The sequence below is a fragment of the Vidua macroura genome, chromosome 6, assembly GCF_024509145.1.
Source record: "Vidua macroura isolate BioBank_ID:100142 chromosome 6, ASM2450914v1, whole genome shotgun sequence".
In the NCBI taxonomy this organism is placed as follows: Eukaryota; Metazoa; Chordata; class Aves; order Passeriformes; family Viduidae; genus Vidua; species Vidua macroura.
The window spans coordinates 46,839,661-46,865,215 of record NC_071576.1 but is presented as its reverse complement, the minus strand read 5'-3'; the positions used below and the strand labels follow the sequence as shown (position 1 = coordinate 46,865,215).

Below are 25,555 nucleotides of genomic sequence, written 5' to 3'. Positions count from 1 at the left end.
TGATGTGGCAGGAATTGCCTGGGGAAGGGCTAAGGTCGCTGTGGTTGGTGTGATGAAACAGCTCTATTTTGTTCACCTGTGAGTCTCTGTAGATCACTTGAGGCTATTTTAAAAACAGTGGAGGAATAGCAGTAAGCTCTTCTCTCTAAAGATATAAACAGATTTGGAGAATTTAGCAGTAAGCTCTTCTCTCTAAAGATATAAACAGATTTGGAGAATTTTTAATGCAAATTATGTTGTTCTGACTGGGAATTATTATTGCGTTGGAATTATTTAATCACACTGGCTTGAAAAACTTCACATTGATGACTTCTAATAAAAAAACCTGGCAAAGAAATTATACTGGTAAAATGAGACCATTTAAATGCAGTGTCTTTATAATCAGGTGAATTGGACATTGAGACATGTGAACAAATTCAAGGTTGATAATCTTCCTTAAAGCAGAAGCTGTTTGAATGAGGTGGCTTTTCTTTTTCAAAACAGTTGCAGATCCTTAGGTTGCTTTAGACTTCACCCTGGTCTGTGTAGAAGATGGCTTATAAAATGTGTAGTGTAGCAGTTCCAGGTTACACAAATGCTCTTGTGCTTTGTCTAGTTGGCTTTGCTATTTAGTGAACATTTTGCAGTGTCCTGGTGTTCTGTGCAAGCTACGATTTCCGCTTGGTGTCATAGCAGTTAAGACTTGTTAAGCTGTTTTATCTACCCAATACAATTCACAATGATTTTTTTAATCATTGTTTTTTTTAATGATTTTTTAAATAATTGTTTTCATTGATTTAGCTAGAAACAGTATTACTTGATTCATCAGTGTTTCATGTCTTGCAGTTGGTTAACTTTGTTCACGCTTGTTTTCAGTGGAATTCACTAGAAATAAATACAAGAGAAACATTTGGGCTCTTAGGTTTGTAACCTGTGTTCAGGGATGTGAAATAACAAAATTTAAGGTTGTAGGATATAACAAATTAGGTACTTATTTCCCCACGAGGCAATGTGGGAACAGAGCTGAAGCTACCTTGGTCCAGATGGGACAACAAACCTCTCATGCTCTAGTTATCTGCAGGAGACAACAAAGATGTAACTTACTGTGATACAAATAAGATGTTAACACTTTGACTCTTTAAACAAATAGTGGTATATCTCAAATGTTTTGTCTCTGTCCAGAAAGATTTGTGGAAGCTGTAATTACTCGTGTATTTTTCTTGTCTTCATAATGAAAAAAGTAGCAGCATCTTCTAAACAGCTGCAGAAGAGCTGGTATTGCCGCTAGTAGGTGATGTTTGAAGCTTCCAAATAGCTGTGAATGGCATTTGAGCCTTTCCTTTAGTGGAGCTCTGAGTGCTGCTAGCTAACCCTGGGCTAGTGTACACAGACTAAGATTCACAAAAGTGCTTCCTGGAATATTCACAGAAGTACTCTCTGGAGACTCTGGGCTTTGTAGGTACTGCTATTGGCTAAACTCCCTCTTTGCCTCTTCAGTGAGGAGCTAGATGTTGTGAAGAACAAAAAGTAGCAGTTGTTAAGGTGAACAGCATCTTTTGAGTAAGCAAAGAAAGCAAGTGTTCCTTTTCTGAGAAGGGAGGGAAGCTAGACACCATGTGCAGCTCTTGACCTCTATTTCTATTCTTAGAATTGGACTAAATATCTGATAGTTGCCGTAACATGGAAAGTTATGCTGGCATTTTTAATTTCAATCCAAATTTTGGCTTTGCTGGACTCTTGTATCTATTTTTAATACTGCCACAAAGGCTTGGCACTTTTAGTTTGCCAATAGCCTTTCCAGATTATGAGTAATAGTGAAACATGGTGTGGATGGGGGGGTATTCTGAAAGATTCTGCACAAATAAGGATTGTACATTATAGATCTTGCTGAAAAATGAAAGTGCAGTTGTGTGCTGACTGTGCTCGGATGGATGCACAGCATGTGATTTCAAGTAATTCAAGTAACCTAAACTTCTCGGGGGTACTCATATAAATTTTGACTGTTTACCTTTGGAAATGCTTGATCTCCTTACATCAAGATTTATTTTTTTGACATTTGTATCTACAATGTCTGCAGCACTAAATAATGCAGGATGCTCTTACAGGTTGGATATGTTACTGATTTGGGAGTGATGCCTGTCTTGCCTATCTTTATACCAGTCTGTTACAGGCTTCACATAAGTCATACTTGATAGCAGTTTTCAGTGTTTACAACTGTAGCTGATTGTGAACAAGGAGCTCGCACTACCAGCCTGTCTTTAATACTTCAAAGCTTGGTTGTCATTTCTGTGTTGTTTAGACATATTTTTTTATCTATTAAACTTCTTGATTTTTGTCTTAAATATTTCTATGTCAGATGTATTTTTTAAAGCAGACTATTTTAAAGTACACTGATTTCTCAGAAGTCTGTGATGTTTTTCGCTAAAAACAGTTAGAATACTACTTGCAGCAGCAATTGTAAAATATTTCAAGGCTAAGAGAAGCTCTTAGCACTTCGCTCTAGTCTCTGTGAAGCTGTCACATTGAGTGTCTTCTTTCAAAATGAAATGTTCTTTATTCATACAAAGATCAAGTGAATTTTCAAAGTATGATAATACAAGAAAATGAATTATCCTTTAGTTCCTTGTAGCTGTCCAGAATTTTGTTTCAGGGCAGCTTCTTATTTTAGGCTCTGCATTTTGCATATGGAGGTCCTAGTGCAGATGGCAGATAAAAATATCTTTTAGAAAATAACCCTTTTAGATGTCTGTCAATTTGCCAGCAGATGCATGAACTTTCCTAGTGACTTGTTCATTTGGATTGTTTGTAACACATATTAATTACTACAGTAAGTAGGTTTTTAGCTTATCTTTCACAGACACCAGAGAAGAGACAAGAAAACTACAGGTTGAAAGCCAAACTGCAGTACTTGATTAGGATAGCCCAGTTAATGAGGGCTTGGTTGGTGTGACTGAGAAAATAGGTGTGGCTATGCTGTACAAAAGATTGTGGTGGAGTGGAGCTGAAAGTTCTGAACCCTGTGGTTTGGTGAAGTGCTATCCAGGTCAGGAGGAGTCCTTGTCACTGCATGGGTTATGTGCCTCGTGAACTAAAACCTAACATGATCTGCATGTGTTATAAGCATATGGACTCCTGCAAGAAATATTTATTCTTAAATAGTATGTTAAGTCTTCTCTTGTGCATGTACTGCAGAGCTGCTGAAGCAATTGGCTTATGCAAGAAGGTGCTTTATAAACTCTCCAGCTGTCTTAGCTGACAGACACATCATCAGGAGTCTGTTTTCATTGAGTACAGCTTTATGCTTATCTCACAATGAAATACTTTGAAGTAATTTGTCACTCAACCAATTCTGCTGCAGCACAGTGCTATCTGCTATTCACCCTGAAAACCAGGAAAGCTTGCTTTGCAGCCTGTAATGTAGAGATAGTTTCTATTATAGTGTTAAGTGTATTGCTAGTAACCCCCTGCTCAACTTAAAATTGGGAAGCCAGTTCCTCTTAGGTTGATGGGATGTGTCTACACAGAGGCAAAAGCTGTTTTTTTTACAGGTTTGGAGTTGAAGACCGTTCTTAATTTCCTTGCTAGGTAACTGTCTTACCTTTTCAGTTTTGCCCCAGAAGTTGGACAGACGGAGGAGGGATTCCTGGGTTGGTTCTCCAAATGTTTCTTTGTATGTTTTCTTCCAAGTTACTGTTTCTTTTTCCTCAGGCCAAATTTTTTCCTTAAATAAAATCCAACAAATATAATAAACAAAGGTCTATCTCTTCTCATAGAATTTAATGCAAAATTTAATGCATTACATTTTCATTGTACAGGACAAGAGATAGTATTCTGAAGCTGAACCTCCCAAAATGTGTCTTTGCTTCACTGCATTGGGACTGGTGCATTAGGTTACAGATCAGCAAGTGGGGATTGAAAAAAGATGGTTCATTAAATTCATCATATGATGATCATCTGTTTGAATGGATGATAGGTTATGAAGTGCATTGCAGGTGTAGGTAGGAGGGGCGTGTACATGAATTAAATGACTACATGGGTATGTATAGAGTTATTTTTCTCTGTGAGAACACCCACCCAGTGAAACAAACTTCACATGGAGCAAGTTGAGCACATGCAGCTTGATTTAGTTACCTGTAAGTATTATATGTCAGTAATAAGCTGTCACTGTGTAGGCTAAAGCTACTACAATGCTTCTCTGAGCTGTGGGTTCTTGTTTGCATTGCATGTAGTGTTAAAGCAGGACTTGAAATACTTCTCTAGACAGTCAGAGACTTTTTTTACATGTATTCTTAGATTACTTACCTTTTTGAAGAAACTGAAGGCAAGGCATCTCAGTTAGCTCTCCTATTGCTTCTTCAAGGCTGTGGCAGCACATCTAATATGGTCAGTTTCTGGCCTGAAAAAAACCAGCCCTAAGAACGTGCTATAATAAGCACTAAGTCTTGCATCACTTGCTGCTATTTGCAGGAGAGTGCTTTAAGGAAAACACAATTAGCATGAGATTAGTCTGAGGAGGATCTCTAAAACAAAACCGCTGTTCTTCCCCTGTGTGCTCTGTCTTGGCTTGCTCCTGGTCATTTCAAAGAGCTCTGAGGGGCTGGGATTTTTTTGTTTGGGGTTTTTTGTTTTTACGCTTGTTTCATTTGTGCATGTTTGTCTTAGAGGAGAGTAATGGAGGAGAAATAGTAAAGAGTTAGAATCTTTCATGTGACATCCAACCTCTCTATTAGATACCCTGGACTGCTTAATTTGAAATCCTTTGGATAAAGACTGCCTGTCAGGACTGATAAGAGGAAATTAAGGACTATTGCAGAGGCTATTACGTATCTGCATTAATTAATGAGCTCAAAAGTATTTTAAGGTCCCTGAAACAGTAGTTTAGAAGTGATAGCTAAACTAGGATAGGCCTCAAACTGTTCTTCTATTTGAATGTGAACTAAGGTAGAAGAGAGTCCACAGTGACTTGTAGGAAATCAGTGCAAATACTGCCTTATCTTGTTGAAGGGAGTGTAGCTCTACAGTATGAAAAGACTGGTCAAGGAAATGACTACTTGGATGCTGCTCAGTCAAGGAAAGAGGAAGACTTTATGTACAAGCCTAACCCTGCACTTACTGTTTGCATATCTTCTTGGCTTAAAGCTTCTCTTTTGATAGCAGTCAATGTCGTTTTGCTACCTAAACTGCCAGATGGATGTTCTGTGTGTCACATAGTCACTTGGATATGAACTTCCAGTACACTTTCGGTTATTCTAGGGAAAGCTCTGGTTTTAAGCTAGACACTGGTTACCTGGTTACTTCTCAAATTTTCTCTTAACTTGTGGTGCTTAGAAAAAAATAGCCATGGTAAACATCTAAAATCATTAAACTTGTATTAAATTGTTGCAGTTTATTACATCTGGATTGGAAAGCTGCTTTTGTGCTCTTATTTCTCTTCTCTTATGAGGACAAGGAGTTAATGGATTAATGGATTACAGTAAAGCCTGTGACTCCCTTCTGTTTCCTGAGAAGTGTTGTTACAGGAGCAAATCTCTAGTGGCATAGTGGAGGAAGAAGTCAGTTCTGTGGAGAGTAGCTCACTTACTGTGCAGAATATTAGAAAATGTGCTCTACGTAAAGTTCTAAAATATCAGTAGGTCACTGGTCTCTGTCTTAAGATATCTAATCATAGCAAGATGTCCCAAGGCACAACACTCCTAAACTGCCTTTGTGCCATTTGTGATCTTCAACGTGACAGGCACTTCTTTTCTTCTGGTCAAACAGATCTTGTGGAAGGACAGCATGCGCTCCTGTTTTTCTTCATAACAGGATTTTAGCACATCAATAAACAAAAAGCATCTTGTTCTTCAGACTTGAACAGGTTGATTTGTGAACAAAAGTGAAGCCATACTAACTTTATTTTTTTTTTAAAGGTGTTCAGTATTTTATTGTCTCTCTGGATTAGCTGTGCAGTGAGTTTGTAAACAATTGCACCACAAGCTCCTTCAGACTCGGGTGGAACTGGAGCTTGCACCTCTTTTGTAGTACCCTAGATAGTTTAACCAAATGAAGGAATTTATGTAGACAGACAATGTGAGGATGGGCAAGCAGACCACTCTAAATGTATTGCTATGCAACGTGTCTGCCTTTTTTTTGCCCTCTTCCCTGCTGTGCTAAAGAGCCAGCTGAGAGATTAGAGAGAGCTGGAGGATGGATTTGGTGTTTTACTTCATGAAGATCGTGATCTGCATAGCAAATGTCTAGTCTGTCCTCTAGTGCGGTAACATGAGTATCTGTCCCGCTGGCAGGTAGAAGTAATGGTTTAATTTACTGATATGAGCAAGTAAAAAAGCTCTTTCACAAAGGCAAAAATGGAGGCACTGATTACCTTTATGTGCATATTTTCCTCTATCTCTACAATTTTTATAGTGGAGATACTATTATTTGTTCTGGTTTTCCCTGTCTTTCAACCAGTTTCTTCCTCTGTTCCCTGATAGCAGGGTTCAAGAATGCAGTGTAGTCTTTGCATCATGCTCGCAGGCTGTTTTAGCAATAGAAAAGGCAAGTGGGTCATTTGATTGCTTTATGCCAACTGAAGTGTCTAGACAGTGAATGGGTGAACTTGTTCTATACCTGGTCATATCTTCTGCTGGCACTATCACTTGTGGTAAAGCTGGCATGACTTAGCCTTAGCCTAGACTTTGCCATCTTGCTTTTGGTTGTTAGGTTCCCAAACTGACCTGCAGCAGTACAAGGTAGTAGCAGGGATGTGTGTGCCAGGATGAGAGCAGTGTTTAGGAACCATCTGTAGTTGTCTCTTAAGAAGCATAGCCTTGAATCAAACTGACTCTCAGAGTATCAATGTTTTGCTCAAGGGAAGCTGGGTAGCAGTTTGGCTGTGCTCTCTCTCCCACTGAAGTGGTCAGTCAGCTTGGATGCTCCTAATGTAGAGGCTAAGGAAAACATAACCAGAAACATTCTTATGTTTGGAAAACAGTGACTCTCAGCTCTCAGGGAAGATGTCTAACATCACCTTTAAAATTGAGAATTTATCTTTTGTGTAAGAACTGTGTTCTTCCTATGTAAGTGTTCCTAGCCATTAAGGAATTCAGAGAAGTTCCTGGTCTTAACCTTGGTAGTATTTGTGTTCTCTCTCCTAAGCAGAAAAGTAGGCTTGTCCTCTATCTTCAAGGCCTGTTTGGTAATTGAATGTGAATAGAGTTCATGTTGTATTAGACCTATGATTTTGTGGCAGGCTTTTTCCTTGTGCTAACAGAGCCTCCTATCCTCTGCTTTATAGTTCATGCCAGCAGTTGTGCATCTGTAATCGTAAATTGTCAGATGACCATAGGGCAGGTAAGGCTGAGAGGTAGCACAGTGTAGCAGTTCTCAGCTGTCTGTAAATTCAAAATTAATTACTGGCTGGGCTCAATTACACTGAAGGCTGGCATTAAGCAGATTGGAGCCAGATGAGTACTGGGAACATCTAAACTTTTGTGATTTATTTATTTGTTGCTTTAAATGTTGACAGTATGCCTGTGTCTCAAGGCCTTGCCTGCAGAAACGAACTCTGCTCGGTATTTGTGTAGCTGCTGATAGAAAAAAATGCTTCTCTCTTCCTTTGGGAAATAAATGTGTAGGCTTGGTCAGAAATATATCAAGTAGTTTGTATGAAAGTTAAAAACTAGTAGCAGTTCTAGTTAGTACAGGTGGGTTGTATGCCTCAAACTTGCCTTTAACAGTCTGCAGTTGGTATAGCAACAAGTTAATCCTGATGAAGCAGGTCACTGTCTGAGTGAGCCAAAGCAACCCACTAATTCTAACCTTGAAGCACGCACTTAACCTTGCAACCCGGCTGCCAGGTTACTATTAAGATATGTCAGGTGTTCTTTTCAAATGAATGGACTCAACAAACCCCTTTCCTGTAACCTCTATTTTCTCATTCTTTAGGTTGTAATACAGAGCTCCAAACAGAGGAATGGAGGTGTATTTATGCAGTCCTGAAGTGGTGACTGTAGCCTGGATTACTGGGAAATACAAGAATAGTAGTTGGTTCTTTGATGAGCTGCATGACTTACAATGTTCCCTACTGTATCTTTGTTAAACAAGATGGTAATTAAGGATAACACTGCTCTGCAGACTAAATTTACCTTCTCTAATGAAGGCAGTAGGCAGCATGATGGAGTCTGAAGCCTGACAAACTGCCAGATGTGTAGTAATCACCCATAAGCACCTTGGACTGTGTTGTGGCTGGGTACCTGTGTGCTCAGTACCCATCTTGGAGACGATGAGCAGCACTCCTACAGTAGGGCTGTAAGGCTACAAACACTACATGTCTTTGCAGCAAAACAGCAACCAAAGCTTACTGACTTGCAGTCACCTCTTTTAATAACTTATTACAGATTTTAATGATAGTCTGTTAAAATGGTAAAAGTCTGAGTAAGTGAAAGTGAGAAGGATATGGCCTGAACTCATATGCAACATAATCTTCTTGTGCTCTGGCTTAACTACCGTCCTACCCAGTAGTCTGTATACATGACATGACCTTTATTAAAGCCTCTCCAAGCTGAATGGTGTGGTTACAGAACATTTTGTTGGTGTACAGCTCTGATAATTTCATGAGACTGGGAGCTGTGTAACAGCCTGAAACTGTGGCAGAGCAATTGCCTTTGTTAGCTCTGAAATGTAAGCCTTTATTCCTGCAGCATAGCACTCCTTTAGCTGTCATCATCTTCCTTTTTACTGTCCTAAAGATTACTTGAGTGTTTCTAGTGATGGTAAAAATAGAATATGCATATAGAAATTATTCAGTGTGTGCTGACAAGTCAGAGTAACGTGAACTTAGATAAACTTCTCAGTTAATCAAACACATTTTAACAGTGCCTTTCCACACTTGGTGGGACAGAAGATTTAGCTAAAAATTGGTCCTTAGTTTATGATACTTCTGTTTTCTTTTGTCCTTTATAATGGAAGCTGCCTTCCACTGTGAGATTTTGTTTTGCTTTGTTATCCTCTAATAAAAGCAGTTAATCATGTTTTAATGAGGTTACTATACAATATAAACTGCTGGAGTTGAGGAAATTTGGGGTTAGATACTTCAGCCTGGTTTTAACTTGTGAGTTGTCCTCATCATTGTGTGATTGCCCTCAGTGACATTTAACACTTGGTGTGCTGGTACTGCTCTTTAAAACTACAATTGCAGGCTTGCTTAGATTGTCATTAGTAATAAGGTGAAAACTTAATTGTTCAATGTGATCTCCAGTACATGGAGTTAAACTTTTTATCACCTGTGGATTGCTATGCTGTTTATGTTTGGTCATAGTCTGGATGAGATCATATACTGCCTTCAAAATAGGACAGCCTGAAGGAATTCGAAAAAGACTTTGGTTCGTATGCTAAGCAAGATTTAAAATTTGAGATAATAAACCTTCAGATGTGACTCTGGGTGTTCCTGTCATCTCACTGCTACAGCTGTGTGCATGGGGGTGGGATTTCCATGTTTGTGTTGCTGAGCCTGCAGACTATTTCTACAAAAGGTGCTGACTTCACAAATTCCTGAAGTATTTTAGTCAGGCTTTGCTTAATGCTCTGTTGCTTGCTTAGGACACAAAGAATCCAATTTCTAGCAGTAACTGATAATCTGTGAATGTAGCAGGTAAATAATGATTCTTGAAAGGTTTGCCAGGAGGTTTTGGTGGTTATAAAAAAATAAAAGATGGCCTTGATTTCATCTTGTGTTAAAAAAAGCTAGCTGATATGTTACTGTTTCCCTTTCCTCATCCTATTTTTAACATTTTAAAATTGTGATTATTACCACACTTCCTGAGGTTAGAGAAACAATTGCTATAAATTTGAAGTAAATATTGCAATTCACTTTCCTTTCAAACATAGAGTAAAGATACAGAGCAAAGACCTAGTTTCTAAATTTAAAAACTAAATATTCTACTCAGGCTAGCAGTGTCCCAGACTGAGTTCTATATTCTCTGCCCTATTAATGTAAAGGAAATACAAAATCTCCAGACTCTGTGGTTATGTCTTAATGAGATGTGCTCTTCCCGTGGTAAAAGGGAAAATAAAAGAAAAGCTTTAGGAGATTAAATTTTTCATCAGAAGCAGATGAATGGCTGAAAATAAAGGAAGTATTTTCAAGTAGCTTTCAAGATTGGAGTGTTGTTTATTTACATAAACATTTGCACCCTTTTGGGGTATGTTACTGTGGCCCCTTTTCTCAGAGGGTGGGTCCCTGGAGCAAACTACTTGCTTCAGTGTAGTAATGAACTCCTAATGCTGGCAAGTGCCCTAGAAGCAAACATTTGAGTATCTCTGCTGTATGCTCAGGACAAATAATCCAATTAAGACAAATCTAAAATCTATAAAGGAATACACTTCAGGTCTTAGATTGTATGACTTGCTGCCCATTTAAACAATAAATAGTGTTACTACTTTAAAACCATCTTTCTTTAGGTTGACAAGTTAAATTAGAACAAAACTCATTATGTGTTGCATGATATATTAGTGAAAACTGGTTAGACTTTGTGACTCCAACAGATGCATCTTTATAAACAGAGTGTTTATAAAGATGTTGAACATCTTTGACCTTTGAACAGTGTTCTCTAGCTTTGTCATTCTAGAAGTTAATTGGAATTTCTAGGTCAAATTAAAACTGTGGACATTATCTTCTACTTTATCTGGAAATCAAGGTGCATAAAGATAGCAACTACAATTTGTTTCAGAACAGGTATTGTAAATTATTGAGCTCTGAAGTTGTGGGTTGTTTTTTGCCCTGTGGGGGTGCCTGCCAAGGCACCCTGCACTTAAGTCTTTTTACCAGTAGCCCTTACAAAACACTGTTGTAGAATGGAAAATTCTATTTGAAGTGAATATGTGGGGTCTGGAGGTATTTTCTTAAAAGGACAAGGCAAACTGAAGTAGTTGCTCCTATTTTGGGCCTAACATTTCTGATTGTACAGTGTGCTGTGGCTGCTCTTTGTCTGTTCTCTTGTGGCCATTGTTAGAGGCAGATTAATACAAGCCTGTTTTCTGCATCTTATGCAAGAGCTGGTTTCAGAAGTGCCTAACTTCAGTTTATTTTTTTTGAATCTAAGTCAAGAAATTACAAAATCTAGATTCATTAGTACTTGGCAGGGGATTCCTTTATACTTGGCTCTTAAACTATCCTAAGGCATTTGTCTCCTTGAGTTACTTAGTCACCTTTTATTAAGATCCCCAAAAGAGTAGTAAAGGGAGGATTAACAATCCTAAGGTGACACAGGCTTTTGGATATGCAAATGTAGTGTGATCTTTAAATACTGTGAGATGTTTCTATTGAAGAAAGGGGTGAGATTGGAGGTGCTTTGGAATGCTGGTCATGATCTGCTCTTCAAGCCTTGTCACCTCCCCAATTTGCACATTCATGGCTGTAGCTGTGATCCCAGTGGTGTGGGGAAATGTGTGGTGTGAACACAGGGCATGTGATTGCGACAACTCATAAGGCTGGACCATTTGGAACCAAAGCATGGAGACTTTTGCTCATAACCTTGTAGCAAATATATGTGATGAAGAGGGAAGGAAGCTGTCATTTTCTGCTACTAGTTAGTTGGTGCTTGGAACACTTGAAACTTTTGGAAAATGTACAAAAGTTTTAGACTTGTTGAAATTTTGAGTAGGTACAGGTCTGAATTAACAACAGAACTAAATGGCCAATTCTCCATTGCTGAAATGTACTTCACTTGCTTCCCTCAAATGACAGGCAGCTGATAATAATGCCTGAGCTGGCTGTTTTACCCTTCTGTGCTTCTACTCATGTAGGAGACAGTGGACCCACATGTCTGTAGAATCTCAGTCACCAAAAATGAAAATGCTAAAGAGTAATAGGCTGGTTTGGATAGTGCAAATATTACTTAAATAAGTTTGCATTATCAGAACTTAAACTGCAGCTGTTTCTCTGTGTAACTTGAATTGGTACTACAAATCCCAATACCTATTCTTGGAATCAAAGGTTGATATGAAATACTGATGGTGCTGAGAACCATAAGATTGCCAAGTCATGTAATAAAGTGTGAATTTTAAATATTTCTGGTTTTCAAATGACTTTCATGTGGTACATTGAAAGTCTGAACTTGTATCCTAACTGTGTGAAGTCTTGAGTCTTTGGACTCCTTGTGTTCCTCTTCAGTCTGTTAAGAATGTTTTTAAAGCTGTTGAACTGAATGACTGTTCAACAGAGAAATAATAAATTGGCTTGTCCTTAAGGTGAGGAATAACCTGAGCTGCTTGTCTATAAGATTGTGCTTAGGAGATTGACTCTTTCAAAGCACTGTCAACTTAGTAATCACATAGGAAGTAGAATTCACTTTTCTCTGGGCAGTTTCAGGAACAAAAAAACTGGAGCATTTGTGAAAGTCAGTAGCAGTGGCATCTCAGGTTATATGCAAGTGATACTGTCTAAAGTCTGCAAAGCCTCTTGAAACAGGGAGGTCCTTAGAGCTTCTCAAATTCCTGTCTAAAGTGATGCTTAAGTTACCTCTGTTTGCCTTTAGTTCCAGTGATGGAAATGGAGAGTAATAACTCCTCCTGTTGTTTGTATGTTCACAAATGTATGTTTCTGTTTGGGTGAAAAGATGCTTCGGGTGGCAGAGGGATGTCCAAAGCACTGTGTCATGATACATGTTCTTTTCATTTCAGGCAAAAGTAAAGAGGCAGAGATAAAGAGGATAAATAAAGAGCTAGCAAACATTCGGTCAAAATTTAAAGGTAAGTGTCTTGATCATACTATATTGTATATATTTCCATATGACATTCTTTTGTGGGGTTTTGTTTTTTACATGCTTGGACATCTTTAGTCAACTGCTGACTAAAGCAAAATGCTAGAGCAGTCTGTTAGAATCACTTTTGAAAATGTTCTCTTACCTATAGAACAGTTCTGATAGTCCTGTGATGCTTGACCATAATAGAAGCAAACTCCCTCCTCTATCAAAAATTGGGCTACAAACTGTTTCTAATACTTGGCCTCCTAACCATGTGACTGCTCAGCCTGTTTGCTTCCAGAAAGCTGTGAGTCTGTGAATAGTTTGAAGTAACATGGGTGGATGTGATTTTTTTCCAGTAAAACAGCATCTATTTAAACTTTTCTTCCTTCCCCCCTCTTCAGCCCTGAGCCCTTTATGGAAGTAATGGGTTAGGCTGTCTTAGAGCAGAATTAAATTAAAATGTGTAGTTGCTGAAGCTGAAGCATACATCTTGACCACAAGCAACAGCAGTACAAATATTCATATGAAAAGAATATGTAGTAACTAATTTCAAGAGGCAGCAATTAACTTTTAAACAACACAAGGTAAAACTCATGCTGTTAGTTGTACTCAAGTTGTGTATGTGGTTTCAAAGTTTCAAGATTCTGAGGAGCAGTTGGGACGTTTTTAAATGGAATTGTAACAGTAGTAGCTGTGGCAAGTTTTGTTTAAATAGTTGTGGGGCAGTGCGTGTAGTTAGATAAGGTATTGCAATGTGGACATCCTATATGTGCTTTCAGAATCTGCTGGATTTGTAGTAAATTTACCACCAATGAATTTGCTATCCTCGCTTAGACTAGCATATCTCTTTGGAATACTTGATGCATTAACAAATAACTTTCCTGAACTTTGTATGATCTGTGCTACATTTTAAGTAGTATATCTCTTAAAGGTGTACAAAGACCTTTAGAAACCTGAGTGTCATCAACAGCTTAGAAGGGAAGAGTTAACCACAGTGCAAGACGCTCAAGAAATTCTTCTAAATTAGAATTCTTCTAAATCACATGCCTCTTTGTTTACATTTTTCTCTTGGGAAAATAGGTAAAAGTACATGAACATTTAATTCTTCCCTGCTTACTTGTGAAGCAGCAGAGAAATTGTAGATTCATAGGAATCTCTGGCTATGTAGAACCATAAATCAGGCAGTGATCAGAGAACAGAGGTGCTTTCAGCAAAGTAGTGTCGTAATTTTAGACTGCATGCCTTGTATAGCATCCTTTAAGCACTATTTAAATAGTTTTGAATAAAGGTCAGTATATGCTCATTCAGTAGCTTGAGTGGAAGATGGCTGAACCTTCTTGTAGCAGATCTTCATTATGGCTTCTTACTAAATCTGTATGGATTTTGGATGGAAAATTTTAATTACCTGAAGACAATACCTTGATGAAGCCTGAGCAAAAACATAAATGTCACCATTTGGAAAAAGTTGTGTTTAGACAACTTGTTGTGTAACTGCTTGAGGCCTTGAGAGTGTGAGGAGCTGATAGCTGTTATCTTTCTGCTGCAGGAGTCCCACATGGACTTCATGCTGTGTGGTTCTTCCTTGCAGAAGGGCTATATAAAAATTAAGAGACCTTCATATGCATTTCATTATTGGTTTAAGTGGAGATTATTCAGTTTAGCTTAGTTTCTTTTCATGTAACTCTGACCTTAAAATGTTTTTAAATAGTTTGGATTAAAACAAATGTGTGATTGTGAACTTAAGATGAAGCCCCTTGCTAAATAACTGTGGTGAATAGTGGTGCCCTGAGTTATTATTTGGCCGTACCTGGCCAAAGATGCAGCTTTTGGACTGGCTGCATGGCTGTAATCAGGGAAAGGTCTGAGAAACAAGACCTCTTGACAGAGAAGTTCTTGCTTGACACTAGTCTGGTCTACCTCTGGGCTTTTGTATGCTTCAGCATGTGCTGTTGCAGTATCTGGATGCCCATCCCATGTAACTTGCAAGGTGTATTCTTACACTTTTGCAGACAGAGCCTCAATATTTCTACTTTTGTTCTAGCATGCAATTAGCTGTCAAGCCTGATACCTGCCTTATGTTTGGGTAACTTGGTGTTGGAAGTACCCTTGTATTTAACAGGTTGGGATAAGGTTTCACATCTCTGGACGAGCAATACTTTCCTTGAACTGATGGAACTTGTGCTATGACTTTGGGTTCTGATCCAGCTTTTGTGCAGCAAGCTCAGCAGGAATTTAGAATCTCTGTACTTAAGGTGACTGTGTCTCTTGTCTAAGCATGAGGAAGCTCCATTACTGTGTCCTTGACGGTTGCTTTAAATGCTTCTGCATTAACTGAGATAAGAAGAATGTAGTAGAGAGAAGCTACACCAGTGTGATAAAGAAGTTGTAGGAGTAAAGTGTGGAGAGATGCTATGCCTTTTGTCTTACATGTTCAGACTGTAAGCTGATTTTGCTCCCATGCTTGAACCAAACTGGAAGTTTCAGTGTCAGAGCAGTAACTGCTTTGGGAGTGAAAAAATGCACAGTTTATTAAATTGTTGTATCACTTTGATCTCTCAAACCAGAATTTGTGTATTAATGAAACGGCCCACAAATCTGTAAACTGTTTCCATGATCAGAGGAACTTTGTTCTCTGCCTGATTCAGACTTGTTCTTTTTTTCCTGCTCTGGCATTAGAATTTAGTTTTGTTCTGATTGCTTAGTAGGGTTTGGGTTACAAGAGTGGCTGCTAGATTTCAGACATGCTTCTGTATCTTCTTTTTGGCTCATGCAGAAGTGCCTCAATGTGTTAATTGTTGCCTTTTTTTTTCCTTTTTTTTTTTTTTTTTCTTCTGCTGACTTGGTTTTCCATATTTGAGCTAATTATCTCTATTTTCCCAAAATACATGGTAACCCTTTGGAGGAAGTTAAGATAAGGCTCTAAATACCCGTTTTAAACTGAAGCTGTGTAACAGCTCAGTAAATTAATTGCTTTCCTGGCAGGCTGTGAAAGCATCGGCTTTATTTTTAAGATGGGCCTGCTTAGTCACACTGTCTTCTGACCATGTGTAACGGCAGTCACACAATAAAATCATAAAGTGTCTTCAGTGACAAACTGAATTGTTGGAAGTAAAATCAGGCTTCAAATATGATCTGAGTTGTAGGGCCGATCTTTGTTCTGGTGCTAGTAGTATGGTAAATAAATACTAGTTTATGGATTTGTATGGGTTGTTTGGCACAAATATTCAGCATTTGATGTAGAGGGCTTAGACTGTTATCCCTCCAGAAATACAGATCTTGCCTCAAAGTGTAGTTACATTCATAAAAATCAAATTCAGTTTTCTTAGCCTCTAAGATAGAGTAGTGGCCTTCTGATACAGTATATCTGTGGATTGCTGCCAACTGCATGAACAGAGGTCAGTGTAGGAAGGAAGCGAAGAAAAGTGTTGTCCATTCTGTTTTGCAAAAGCCATTATTGTGGTTTTAAAAGCTAAGATTTTAAGGTAGCAATCAGCCATGTGAAAGCTAGTGAGATTTAGACTTGTCAGGCTTCCTTATCTACCCCCAGTGAACATCCCAAGGACTAAACCATTTTCCTGACCTCTCTCACTGGTTGCAGGCTTAGTAACAGTGCAGCACACTGGCTTTTAAGTACACTGAGTTAGATTGAAAAGCAGGTCTTTAACTTATGTTAAGCTATTCTTTAACTTATGTTCCAAACTAGAGCTGGAAGCTGCTGCCTTAGAACCAAAAGGTCTTAAAATACTTTCTTGCCTTATTTCTTTTCAGAGGGCTGTGTGGAAGATAATGTATGAGCAAGGAAAATCAAATTTCTCTGTTCAAATGCTGAGGAGGTGATACACAGAAATTTGGAAGTAGTAATTATTTCTTAATAGTACTCATTGTTAATCAGCTGTTAATAATTTCTTTCTTAGCCAAATAAATAATAAATTTTTCAGGAAAAGCAAGTAGCCTTTGAAATGCCCACTGTGCTCAAAACCTGCTGACTTGTATTGTGAATCCTTCCTGTTTCTGCTGACTTGATTTGCAGCACTTGCAAATGTTCCCGAAAGCATTTGGAAATGAGCTGAGTTAAAAGAAATGATTGTGTATTGCAATAAAGATAACAGAGCATGTGACATTTCCTTCTGCTCTTGTTTGGATGTTTGCTTGGGACTGGGGGAAGCTGTACTATTTTGGCACATACTTAAGCAATGAGACTTGTTAGTAATGTTTGAAATAGAACCTTCAGAACTCTTCATAAATGCGACATGGAAAGGAGTGGAATAGGTAAAATTTCAATAAGAATCAGTCACAGACTTCTTCAAAAGACAGTTAGAGTTAGACAACTCTTGTGAGACCTTTGACTGAAGTCCTCTTTTTTTCAAATTGCTCAGATAATCAAATAATAAAAATTTTTAAAACCCCTGATATTCTGTTATTGCTGGGAAGTAATAAGACTTTGAAGAAGGGCTGTAGGAACTCTAATTTCTCCTAGTTTATAAACTTCTTTTTGCCTGAGAACTCTTGCATTGCCTTCACTTCTGTATACAAGAAACAGGAGCTTTTGAAAGCAGTCAGTGTAGCATTTTTTCTGTCTTCAGAAAAGGTGTTTCAGGTACTGATTTTACAATATTTTTCTTTGATACCACATGGTGGAGAAGGAAGCTGCTTGTTAGTAGGACGGTGATATGTTTTGTGCTTGATTCCATGGTGTAGCTTCTGTCAAAAATTCTTCAAATACCCTGAGATCCAAGGACCTTGCTAATCTGAGCTCTTAAAGTATTGGCATCTTGGAAGGATATAATGTTTTAAATAGCTGGGTCCTAAACCTAAAAAAGGAATTGCCAATCTCTGATAAATAGTTTGTTGTGAAAGTTGATGTGGTTCAAAGTAGACATATTTTCATGCCTCATGTTCTTCGTTCAGCAATTGGGTTGCAGCATTCTATACTCCCTCTTCCCTTCTGGTATCACAGAGTCAACACCAGTCATTTAAGAATATAAGAGATTAGATTTAATACTTTTGTATATTGCTGATGGATTGTACACTAACAGGCAGCTGCAGTTCAGCCTCTTGGCCTGCTGGGAATTCGGTTTTGGAGATTGGCTGGGTTGTCTTCACTTGTGGTGAAGTCCATGTGAAAGCTACTTTTTGATGTCTGTTGCTATATCTGAATCTCAGAGAAGCAACTAATGACATTAATGCTATCCAATACCATAGTAAGTCCTCAGTTATGTAGAGCTTGGCCAATAGAGTTAGACTGACTAAAATGGATTCAGCTTATTTAGTGCCCCCTTCTGTGAGTCGCAGTAGTATCTGTTAATGGTATTGCACATCACCTGTTCCTTACATTGGTCCCCTAGAATAGCTGGATTGTCAGGAGTTGGAGTGGTTTTTGTTGCTAGGTAATGTAAAGACCCACTGGTTTATTCACTGATTATTTCTTTTCCTTCTGGGTCTCATGTAGATGATCAATTAAAATCAAATCTTAAGAGTTTCTAGAAACTCTTCCTAAGCAGCTGAAAAAATACTAGAAAACTAAAGCTGATGCTGCCTTTTCCTGTGTTTTGTTTTTGGGTTTTTTCCCTTGCCTCTCCTAAGGAAAGTTATCTTTGATCTGCATCTCTCTGCCATGGTGGGATAGGAAGAAGCTTCTGCTCTTGAATGCCATTTCATTGGGAAAATAGCATAACAGGAAGTATTTATGCAGAATACTCTACTGTTGCTAATGGGACAGTTTGGAGGTCACAGCAGATAAGCAGACATGGTTGAGTATCTTCTCTTTTCTCTGGCCATATTGCTTCCAAAGAAGGGGAAAAATATTTCTCACTGGATGTTTCACTCTGGTTCTTCTGACAGTAATTCCAAATCTAGGAGAGCAAAATTCCCTATATTTGTTTGTTGACTCAGCAGGAAAAGAGCCTTATAGCAGCAAACTGTAAAAGTGGCTTGAAGAAAACATGTCTTTAGATAGCTTTCTGCAGAGCTGGCTGTTTCAGAGGATGCTTACAGGATTTAATACAGCAGAATTTCACTGCCATGGGTATCTTTAGTAGTGCTGCCTCCTATATTGAAGCAAAATGTGACCTATATTGGCTTCTGTAGTATGGACCTGAAGACAACTCCTCTTTTCACAACATAAAAATAGCTTTAAGATGAAGCTTTTTGTTGGTAATTGATGCACTCTGTGCCAGTTAAAAAAAATCAACGGGTGCCTAAAAACCCAAATTAGAAGGGTATAATTGTCTGCATTAAAATAGCAGTGGTTTGTTTAAATTTATCTCAGTGGAAATAAGATTGAATAGAAGAATTTTTTAGGGTCGAAATAGAAAGTAACCCCCAAAACGCATAGTTGCAGCCTGTAGACATAACCTTTTATCATCGGGTACTTCAGTGGGCTGGTATGCTTTCTGTTGGTTCACTGTTACATGTCCTCACACAGAGCTGGTAGTCTTCATTCCTTCACTAACTGTAAGTTTAGTAGTGGTAATGTTTCCTTGTTTTTTATCCAGTCTGTGAATGTAGTGTGAAATCCAGTGGAGCTGTAGATTCATGTGGCCTGGCAAATTTAATATGCTTCTGTATCACTTCATGAGAAGGAAGAAGGAGCAACATCTGTACTATTAAGATTCTTTTTTAACTTCAGATTTATGTAATAGGCAGCTAAATATAAAATAAAAAGGAAGCTTAGAGCTCTTATTGGCAAGGGCAATGAGTAAGGGATATCTTATTGAAGCTTTAGTGTATGCAGCGCTGTTCTGGCTGAATTTGCCCATCGCTAAGGAATACACACTTGATGTATTCCAGGCCCAGAATGCTGAGGTGAAGGAGCTTATATATAGTCTCTTAGGCAGCAGTATATATCAGAATTTTGCTACCCAGCAGTCAGTCATGCCTGATTTACTGGATACCCCTTTATATTTCCTGATTTACTGGATACCCCTTTATTTCCCGATTTGATGTAGGGAGAGGATGTAACACAGAAAGTGTTATGTTCATGTGTAGCTCTTCCCTTCAGGAAAAGCAATGGTCTCCCGATGAACTGGAAGCTGCACTGCTCCATGTTGCTTCTGCAAGCTTCTAAAATCAGCAGTATTGCAACATATGGCCTAATCTATTTAGAGTGCATTTTTCTTCTGAAACTGGAACACCTGTGAATACTTTCATTTTACAAAAACTTTAAAATTCTCATGGTAATCTCATTTCATATGTTTCTTTGAGTCTTTGGGATAGACCATTGTGACCTGATCTTTGTAAAACAACTTGCTGGGTGTTTTGTTTTTTGTGGGGTTTTTTTGTGATTTTTTTTTTGGTTGTTGTTTTGTTTTGGTTTTTTTGGGTTTTTTTTTTTTTTTTTTTGTTTTTGTTTTTTTGGGGTTTTTTGGGGGTTTTTTTGCTATTGAGTTCTCTACAGTGGTGCACTTGGAAAAGTATGTTAACACTTTCACTGAGATAAAGGTTTGATAATTGGTTTAAGAAGAGAATGTATATAGAAGACATAAATGTCCTTAACCTAAGCAGGAAAATCAAAAGCAGACATGGATGTGCTGCCTCTTACTAAGAACATACTCCAAGGACACTGCAGGATACTTCACGGACTAGATGATAGCATTATTTCTTGACTATCCTTTCATCACCATCCTTTAGGATATAGATAATGGTAGATGGAATTATCACTAAGTAACCAAGGTAAAAGCTCAACATAGACTTAATTGTTGTTTGTTTCATTGCTTTTCAGGTGACAAGGCTCTGGATGGTTACAGTAAGAAAAAATATGTCTGCAAACTGCTCTTCATCTTTCTGCTGGGGCATGACATTGACTTTGGTCACATGGAGGCTGTAAACCTGCTCAGTTCCAATAGATATACAGAGAAACAAATTGTGAGTAACTTGAGCTCTAAAAAAGATAAACTGATCTATCTAATATCCTGCCTCAGCTGTGGAGTCTGTAAAGAATTTTCCTTAATTCCCCCTGCCCTGGCTTAAAGCCTTATTTTAGCGCTAGGGATAATTCTGAAATCTAAACACCTTTGTGCACAGGGAGTCTTGAATTAGTTGCAAAAAATATGCGTTCTGCATAAAATCATTACCCTTGTTAAGAAACTGCCTTGAGTCTTGCATTAAAATGTAAGTAACCTTTTAATTTTCTGAATGTCTCTTTCCATCTCTCTAGGTAAGGCTGTGTTTATCAGGTGCATGTAGCTTATTAGTATTTGAATAATAAGCCAAAATCTTGATTAGTCCCCATTCATCTAAAACAATCTTTTGAGTATATGCCAGAATAGACTGAGAAAACACTTAAAACCAGATAGTCAGGGTAACACTGAACTTATTAATTTTTGTTTAATTCACTTAATCTTTCTAGCCTTCACTCTGTCTAAATACCCATTTCTGCCCATATGGTATTGGAGAAAAGTGTATCTGTCAAAGAAATCGTATTTCCTGTTAATGCCACAATAAATGAAGTCAGCTAAAATAGATTTTCCATGTTGTGACTCACAGGGCTATCTGTTTATCTCCGTGCTGGTGAACTCCAACAGCGAGCTCATTCGCCTGATAAACAATGCCATCAAGAATGACCTGGCCAGCCGGAACCCCACCTTCATGGGCCTTGCTCTGCACTGCATTGCCAATGTGGGCAGCCGGGAGATGGCAGAAGCTTTTGCTGGAGAAATTCCCAAAATTCTTGTGGCTGGGTAGGTGTGACATGCCTCTTTCAAATACAAGACCAATATACTTTTTGGCAAATTGCATCTTACTTTTTGGTTCCATTGCAGCACCTTAATCCGTGTTTGGGCTCTACAGCCCTGGGCTTGCAGTATAATGACAGTTCCAATACCTGCAGGTGCTTTTACTTGCCTGAGTGTGGAGTTGCTTGTAGGAGTGTAAGACTACATGGAAATTAAGACTTTTGGTGTCTTGAATAGGCTTTTACAGCCTTGTTGTGAACTGGTTTTTATTTTGTTTTGTGGTACTGAATACCCCTGAAATACATACGTTTTACTTTCCTTACCTCTCCTGATGAAAAAAGAAATAAATTGACCTAAATAGATGTTTATACTACAAAGTTTGTTATAAACTGAAGTTCTTATGTAAATGTACTGACTTCATAAGGAACATGATAATACTGATTTGTGAGTTTTCTTACTTCCTCTACTAACCATGTAAAGAGCAATTAATGTAAATGGCAAATAGTGACCACCAACTTTCTTACTTTGGTATAGCTGAAAGTTTCTAAACAAACCTGGCAAATGTCTGAAACTGTAGTTAAGTCAATGTAAAGTTGGACCTATGATTGTAGGGCTAATTTATTTTAAAACTTAAAATGTCCAAGTGCAAACAGTGCATTTAAGCTCTTATGGATATGAAATGTTTTAGAATATGCATGGATCTTTTTATAACAAGTAACTGTCTTACATTAATACAAAAAGTGATATGTGGCATAAGAAATGTATTAATACTCTAAGTGTCAGGCCACTGCCATTGCCAGGTGCTGTTCTCCATGTAGCATGGTGGGGACAATACTGCAGTGATGAGTCATGAGGTTTTAATAAGATAGCCTTAAAAAATTCCAGAAGTTTCACTTGGGGTCACTAATTGCAAACAGAGCACAGCACCTTCAGGTCAGTTGTTTAAACTTAGAGCTGTGTTTATGTTTTCTGAGATCACTCTTCAGGGTCTCATGCCTTCTGCATTTCTAAGATAATATATATGAAACATGTTTGTGTGCCTGTCCTGTCTAAGTGACCTGGGCAGAGTGAGCATTGTCAGTTACATTTGCCAATTCAGCATAGCTCTCTTGGCTTAAATATAATTAGAGACAGGAGGAATAGTTTGTGGTTTTTAACTGAGGTACAACTTGATTTCATGGAAAACTGATAAATTTATGAAGAATATCTGGGCTGAACTTCTACTGGGGATATAGAGGTTTCTGAACATTTAACCAGGATTAACCACATTATAAACTGCCTCTTAATACTCTTACTGGTAGTGCTCTGTACATTTTATAGCTGTTGTCTGTGCATCACACAAAATGCTTAATCAACAGCTTTGTGAAAAGGAGTTCACTGAACTAGAATAGTTGCTTGCCACTCTTAAAATAGTCCATTTCTGTGCCAGCAGCAGGGATGGCAAGGTGAATAGATTTGTGGGTTGTGTGCTTGTTGACAGCCACCTTACATTCTAGTTGTAGGTTCTGAAGCTGTTGAGTAGTTCGTGATTTCTATCTGACATGCAGGACCTATCAGTAGATCCAGCTTTGATCACATTCATAAGGTAGTATATCTGAACTGTCTGATTTCAGTCAGCCTGGAAGAAGCTTGTTCTTGTGATCAGATGAGAAACTTTCAGTTCTCATAAAAGATGTAAAATGCTACTCCAGTTTGTAAAGAATCATTACATATGTCTTGTCGCCTCTATAATAGTTGAAAACTTGACTAAGTAAACTTACTGGAAAAATTAAGAAGAACAAATACTTCAACATAAGAAGACTTCAGTGAACTTCTGTTGAAAAGATGCGGCCTGGCAGGGATGCTGAGTCAGTGTGAAATCTGGCATAAAGCTGTCCTGCAGGTATTGCTGTGCCTTAATGACAGTATTTTAAATCAGTATGTATGTCTTGCAGAGACACTATGGATAGTGTGAAGCAAAGTGCTGCTTTATGCTTGCTGCGTTTATACAGAACTTCTCCTGACCTTGTTCCCATGGGAGACTGGACATCTCGAGTGGTGCATCTCCTCAATGACCAGCACTTGGTAAATCAGCCTCATTATGCTTCTTGGGTCTAGTGTATAGAGAATGATGTGACTTCTGCTGTTAAAAACAGCATTTATTTCTGCTTGAGTCTTTCAAGCAAGTGGCTTGCTGTTGTCTTCAGGCTTTGGGAAGAAAATGGAAGGAGTTTCCCTTTTTTATTTGCTGTATTTATTAATTTTTAATAAAGCTTTGTTTACCTTTTCATTGTAGGTACAGGAATAGTATGTACAAGTTTGTCTTTTCCTCTGGCTGTAAATTAATTAATCTTATGCCTTGTTACACTAAATCACATTGCATAGGTGTAATATTAATCGTCCTAGGCCTTTTAAGATTAGATCTGCACTAAGGATTCAAGGCTTGATTTGTCATTGCTTAGACTTCTGTGTCCTGTGGTGTCTATGTCATTCTTACTTTGATGCTTAAAAAACCCTCTTGCTTTGGAAAGGAGACCCTGTTTTTTCCCACAGTCCAGTTACGTTATGAAAAGGCTATTAATACCTGTGCCTCAACAGTAATGAATGCTTTAGTCTGCAGTAGTAATATCCAGTGCTTGTGTTATACAAAGCCCTCTCCTCATGTTGGGTTGTAAGCATTCTTTCCTGGATGATCTGCTGCATTGAATTTCTTCTGCTCATGCTTCTCTTGTATAATAAGACAATTTGTGTCCAGGCTTAATTTTAATACCGCTCTCTTACTTTAGATGTACTATCCAAACATGAGACAAAGCTAATACAAAAAATAGCATAAAATGCTCTGCAAGCATGGCAGTATCATGCTGTTGAAAATTCTGTTGGATTCTGCAGGTGTGTAATTAGTCTAGCTGCTAGCCAAATGAGAGTTTTTTTAATGTAGGACTCTGTAATGGGGATAACCATATTTTTTGTATATTAAAAAACTGTTGAATTGAAAGGTGTTAATGGGCAGTGTCATAAACTGATCCAAAATTGAACATGGTTTTTTTTGTGTTGTGTTTTGTTTTTTCCTAGGGTGTGGTTACTGCCGCTACAAGTCTGATCACCACTTTGGCGCAGAAGAACCCAGAAGAATTTAAGACTTCAGTCTCCTTGGCAGTGTCTAGATTAAGCAGAGTGAGTCCAATGATGACCCTGATAATACTTCACTGTTGATTAATTTACTCAGCTTTCTAGATCAGGTTAGCTTCCTGTTCAGCTTTCTAGGGTCAGATTAGTTTACTGTACCATGAAATGTGAAGATGATTCAGTGTCACTTCATGTGGGTGCTTCAGGTAACCTCTTTAAATGCTTGTTGCGTACCAGGACAGAAAGCTGTATTGGCTTGCCCAAACTTTCTTGGTTTAATCCCTCCTGTGCTCTAAATAGTAATCCTCACTTTGTTGCTGTAATAGCAAAGAATAGTTGGATCAAAGACTGATTCTACAGGCTTCACACAAACCCCTCAAAAATAGAGTCTGTAGCTTTAACTTTATCTAAGCTTCTTACAAGACTGCATTCCTATTCCTTCTTTTGAGCTGCTGCTAAGTTAATAATCATAAGCATCTGATATTCTGTAAATGATGTAGGGGGTTAAGCAGGGGCAGGGAGGAGTGGAGAGACATGTCTGTAAGTTAACATTTCTGTGCTGGAAAACTGATGTCACTGTTTTGATTTTGTTTTCCCCCTCCTTTTGGAAGGGGGAAAGAGACTAGGGAGACGGTTACTTCACAAATGTATTTGACACTCAGTTTTATGCAGTCTTATACCCAAATTACTTGTTTACTTTCTTTTCAAATATGAAATAATGGAGCAGTAAGAATTAGGTAGAATTATTTTGAGCAAAGATAGTGCCGAACTCATTGTTACCCTAGAATAAAAGGAGTAAAATAAATCTATGAAGAGGGGGGGTAATCTAATCTAATTCTTATCACATTTCATTATGCATATAAACCTCCTCTATGAGTGCTACCCTCTTTTTTGCTTTGCTATATGGATGTTACTATAGGTGTTAGTTGATCCTTCTGCTTTAGGTCAGTCTGTCATAGCATCTTGTACTTGAATTGCAGGCTCACCTGTCAGCAGCCACCAGACTTGACTGAATCTCTGAATTGCTAGAACAGAGAAAGTCAAACTTCTGGTTAAATGTTTGATGTTACAAGA

The 25,555-nt window shown here is 38.2% G+C and overlaps 1 protein-coding gene across 4 annotated transcripts in view; it reads left to right on the top strand.

The window, feature by feature from the left end:
• AP2A2 (adaptor related protein complex 2 subunit alpha 2) overlaps nucleotides 1-25,555 on the top strand; it is a 45,028-nt gene that overhangs the window by 964 nt on the left and 18,509 nt on the right. For all 4 annotated transcript variants that reach the window (XM_053979927.1, XM_053979925.1, XM_053979926.1 and 1 more), the window contains exons 2-6: nucleotides 12,640-12,708; nucleotides 20,425-20,567; nucleotides 21,189-21,382; nucleotides 23,311-23,440; nucleotides 24,428-24,529. In XM_053979927.1, coding sequence (XP_053835902.1) covers nucleotides 12,640-12,708; nucleotides 20,425-20,567; nucleotides 21,189-21,382; nucleotides 23,311-23,440; nucleotides 24,428-24,529 — 638 coding nt within the window. The remainder of the gene's footprint in view (nucleotides 1-12,639; nucleotides 12,709-20,424; nucleotides 20,568-21,188; nucleotides 21,383-23,310; nucleotides 23,441-24,427; nucleotides 24,530-25,555) is intronic.